The 3,603-nt window shown below is 45.3% G+C and overlaps 1 protein-coding gene across 1 annotated transcript in view; it reads right to left on the bottom strand.

The window, feature by feature from the left end:
* LOC101854013 (ileal sodium/bile acid cotransporter-like) overlaps nucleotides 1-3,603 on the bottom strand; it is a gene marked incomplete at its 3' end in the record, with an annotated part of 15,881 nt that overhangs the window by 4,155 nt on the left and 8,123 nt on the right. Inside the window, exon 4 of the mRNA XM_035969264.1 lies at nucleotides 1,973-2,228. Coding sequence (XP_035825157.1) covers nucleotides 1,973-2,228 — 256 coding nt within the window. The remainder of the gene's footprint in view (nucleotides 1-1,972; nucleotides 2,229-3,603) is intronic.

The raw sequence follows: 3,603 nt of genomic DNA, 5'->3' as shown, positions 1-3,603 counted from the left end.
ATATAGATGAGGCGCCTCAGCGTCGCGTTCGGAGACTTGAGTTTGATCCCCGTGTAGCAAAAATGGTTTCCAAGTATCTCTGTCTTTCTGTTGGGACTCTGTGCCCCTCTCAGCTTGAGTTGGCCCATGCAGGCAGGGTCAAAGCCTGCCTCCTAAATGATCGGAATTGTGTCGGTGGGGGCGTAAAACATCTTCGTGAAAAGAAACTGTCTCGAAAATAACATAACCTGTACAACATATCAAATAACGACGAGTGTAATCAGATCGTTTCTTAATTCCTGTTGTTGCACTTTTCCTAGCGTCTCCATACCGTGTAGCTACATGATGTTCTTACAATATTTCCAAGTTCTATCCCAGCCTTCTAAAATTACTCTTCGTCTTTTTTTTTGTTTATTGTCCTGCAATATGACACGGCTAATTTTAGGTTCATGTGCACTCGTTCACAAACAAGAACCGATCCACTTTTAAGCAGAGTTATTTTGAAAAGAACATGCCTTTTATATACGTGAATCGTAGCCAGCAGAGAAAACAACGTTTGTCATATTAAATATCACAACGTTGGGAACTGGAAAGCGATTGTTACATTTAAATTTTACAGACCATCCAATCTGGTGGGGGTTTTTTGTTTCATTTTTGGGGTACCATTTTGAAACCTTTCAAGCCTCCTGGCAGGCGTCTTATAATGGTTATGCGCTTTGGAGTCGCACGCAGGAGACCCGAGTTCGATTCTCGTTTAGTTTTAGTAAGTGATTGACGGCACTTGCAACACAATAAGGTCATATAAATGCCGAAGATTAGAGGTGTTACAAGAAAGTAACAAACACAAAAATTAGGAGGATAGATAAAGAAGATAGACGTTTGATAGGAAAGAAGAAGCAAACCTCACCAGAGCACCCACCAACCACTCACAATCTGGTGTTTGGAAACATTGTTGTTTTTATGCACGGTACTACATGGTGTGGTGGGCGAGAGGTTAGTGCACTCGTCTCCGAAGCTGAAAGTCCGGGTTCGAGCCTCGGTTCGAACACGGATTTTTTTCGCCCCCTCATGCCCTCCAAGCAGTAATGGGTACCTGACTTCGAGTTGGGGAAGTAAAGGCGGCGTGGAAAGGAACTGACCACCCTACCACAACATGCCGAAGGGCCATGAAGTTGTCTCACTAACAAGGCAATCCCCAATGTCCAGATCGGATGCGGGAACAACATTACTTTTACTACACTTCGGTCAACGTCTGACCAGTGCCTGTGGTGAAGTTGTTAGCCATGGCGCAACCTACGCTGTCGCACGCAGGAGACACGAGTTCGATTCCCGAGTGAGGAAAATATTTATCAAGTATCTCGGTTTTCTGCTCAGATATTGGTATCCATCTCAACCCAGGCTAGCCCTGACAGGTAGGGTCGGAGCCAGCCTCCTAAATAATCTAAATTGTGCCAAGGGGGCATTAAAAATTCTAGATACATGTAAATTAATCGTATTCAAGCGTTTTGGTAAAGTTTCACAAAATGGCCTTAAGGGGGGTTCAAAACTTAAAGGGCACCACTGGTAAGTCCTACTACTTTACGTTCCCTTCATTGTTTCTATCTGTCTGTCTGTCTGTCTGTCTGTCTGTCTGTCTGTCTGTCTGTCTGTCTGTCTGTCTGTCTGTCTGTCTGTCTGTCTGTCTGTCGTACTTTCCCCTACCACAAAATGACCATTACTGTCTCAATGGGCTTCCCTTCACTCAAACAAAACAAACAAACAAACAAACAAACAAACAAACAAAAGACTGACCTTCTCTGCTCACCAAAAACGCTGACATAGCTGATGCACGTTCCTTTCATTGTTTCTGTCTGTCTGTCTGTCTGTTTGTCTGTCTGTCTATCTGTTGTACTTTCTCCGAGCACAAAATGACCATTACTGTGTCAATGGGCTTCCCTTTACTCAAACAAAACAAGCAAAACAAACAAACGAACAATCAAACACACAAAAAAACATTGAGAGCTATGATCAACTGCGTACTCTCTCTCTCTCTCTCTCTCTCTCTCTCTCTCTCTCTCTCTCTCTCTCTCCTCACCTAGAGCGCTGACAGAGCTGATGCACGTCATGGTCACACTCAGTGACACGTCACCGTTGAGCAAGTAACAGAAGATATTGCTGGCACCTCCTCCCGGACACACGCCACAGGCAAAGATGCCCAACCTGACAGCCGGGTTGTCCAAGGGGACCACCTGGGAGACCGTGAAGGCAATCTGGGGAACACGGGAGGATTGAGTGAGAGTCTTCTTGGGTGGTTGGTGTGTGCTCTGGTGTGTTTTGCTTCTTCTTTCCTATCAAACATCTATCGTCCTCATCTCCCCTCCTTCTTTTTTGTGTTTGTTACTCTTTTGTAACACCTCTAATCTTTGGCACTTATATGACCTTATTGTGTTGCGAGTGTTGTAGAACTCTTACTAAAACTAAACGGAGAGTCTTCTTCATGCCATGTCTTCTGTATTCATCGATTAATTTACTTTACTTTTTCCTTCCTCTGCATGGTAACCTTAGGATGTCGAGGGGGTACTCATCGATAAAGGACTTGAATCTAAATCTCTCTGTCTCTGTCTCCCAATGTCTCTGTCTGTCTGTCTGTCTGTCTGTCTGTCTGTCTGTCTGTCTGTCTGTCTGTCTGTCTGTCTGTCTGTCTGTCTGTCTGCCTGTGTCTTTCTCTCCTCCCCCCCCCTCTCTCTCTCTCTCTCTCTCTATCTATCTATTTATCTATCTATCTCTCTCTCCCACTCTTTCTCCCTCTATCTATCTATCTCTCTCCCACTCTTTCGTTCTTTCTCTCTCCATCTCTCCCGCTCTCTCTCTCTCTCTCTCTCTCTCTCTCTCTCTCTCTCTCTCTCTCACACACACACACACACACACACACACACACTCTCTCTCTCGTACCCACGCTTCTCGCTACCACCTCTGCCCAATCAACAAAAAAAACAAACACAACCCCAAACAAACCGAGAAAAAGAAAAAGAATGATACACTTCCAAGGATCTAGGAATGAGTCTCAGTTACAAAGCCCATTTACCCAGATTATGATGCTGATGGTGCAAAGTTAGCCTACAAGACGTGAAAAGCCTGAGATGGGGGGATACTTCAGTTTCATCCACGCGACGGAAAGTGCGACTGAACTTGTAATAACATCACCATATAAACTCTAGCCCCAGCAAGCAATAGGTCGTAATATATAACAATCAGAAGACGAAGACGTCCCCGTCTCTTAAGAGCGTAAAGAAAATACGGGGTGCCCACTACGGCAGGATCGGTCCGACCGCCCGACTCGATCGCCTGAAACTGAAATCAAACACGTTTGTTTCTGAGGCGACCGAGTCAGGAAATCGGCCCGACGATCCGCCGATCCCATCCGTTATAGTGGGCACCCGGTTTAAACGTTTAAACATCCACCCAGCCTGCAAACCTCGTTCTGGGGATCTGAATCCCGGACAAAGATAGTCATTCCTGATGTCTCAGGTTACTCCACGACACTGCTTTCCCTTTGGAAGCAACACCGTGACGAAAACTTCATCAACAACTGTTTAGACTTAAGTGGGACCGATAGCCTACTTCGTTACGATGAAAAACACAACG

This window comes from Aplysia californica, unplaced genomic scaffold (genome assembly GCF_000002075.1).
Source record: "Aplysia californica isolate F4 #8 unplaced genomic scaffold, AplCal3.0 scaffold00133, whole genome shotgun sequence".
In the NCBI taxonomy this organism is placed as follows: domain Eukaryota; kingdom Metazoa; phylum Mollusca; class Gastropoda; order Aplysiida; family Aplysiidae; genus Aplysia; species Aplysia californica.
The sequence above is the reverse complement of the archived record's forward strand: the minus strand, read 5'-3'. Positions and strand labels throughout refer to the sequence as shown.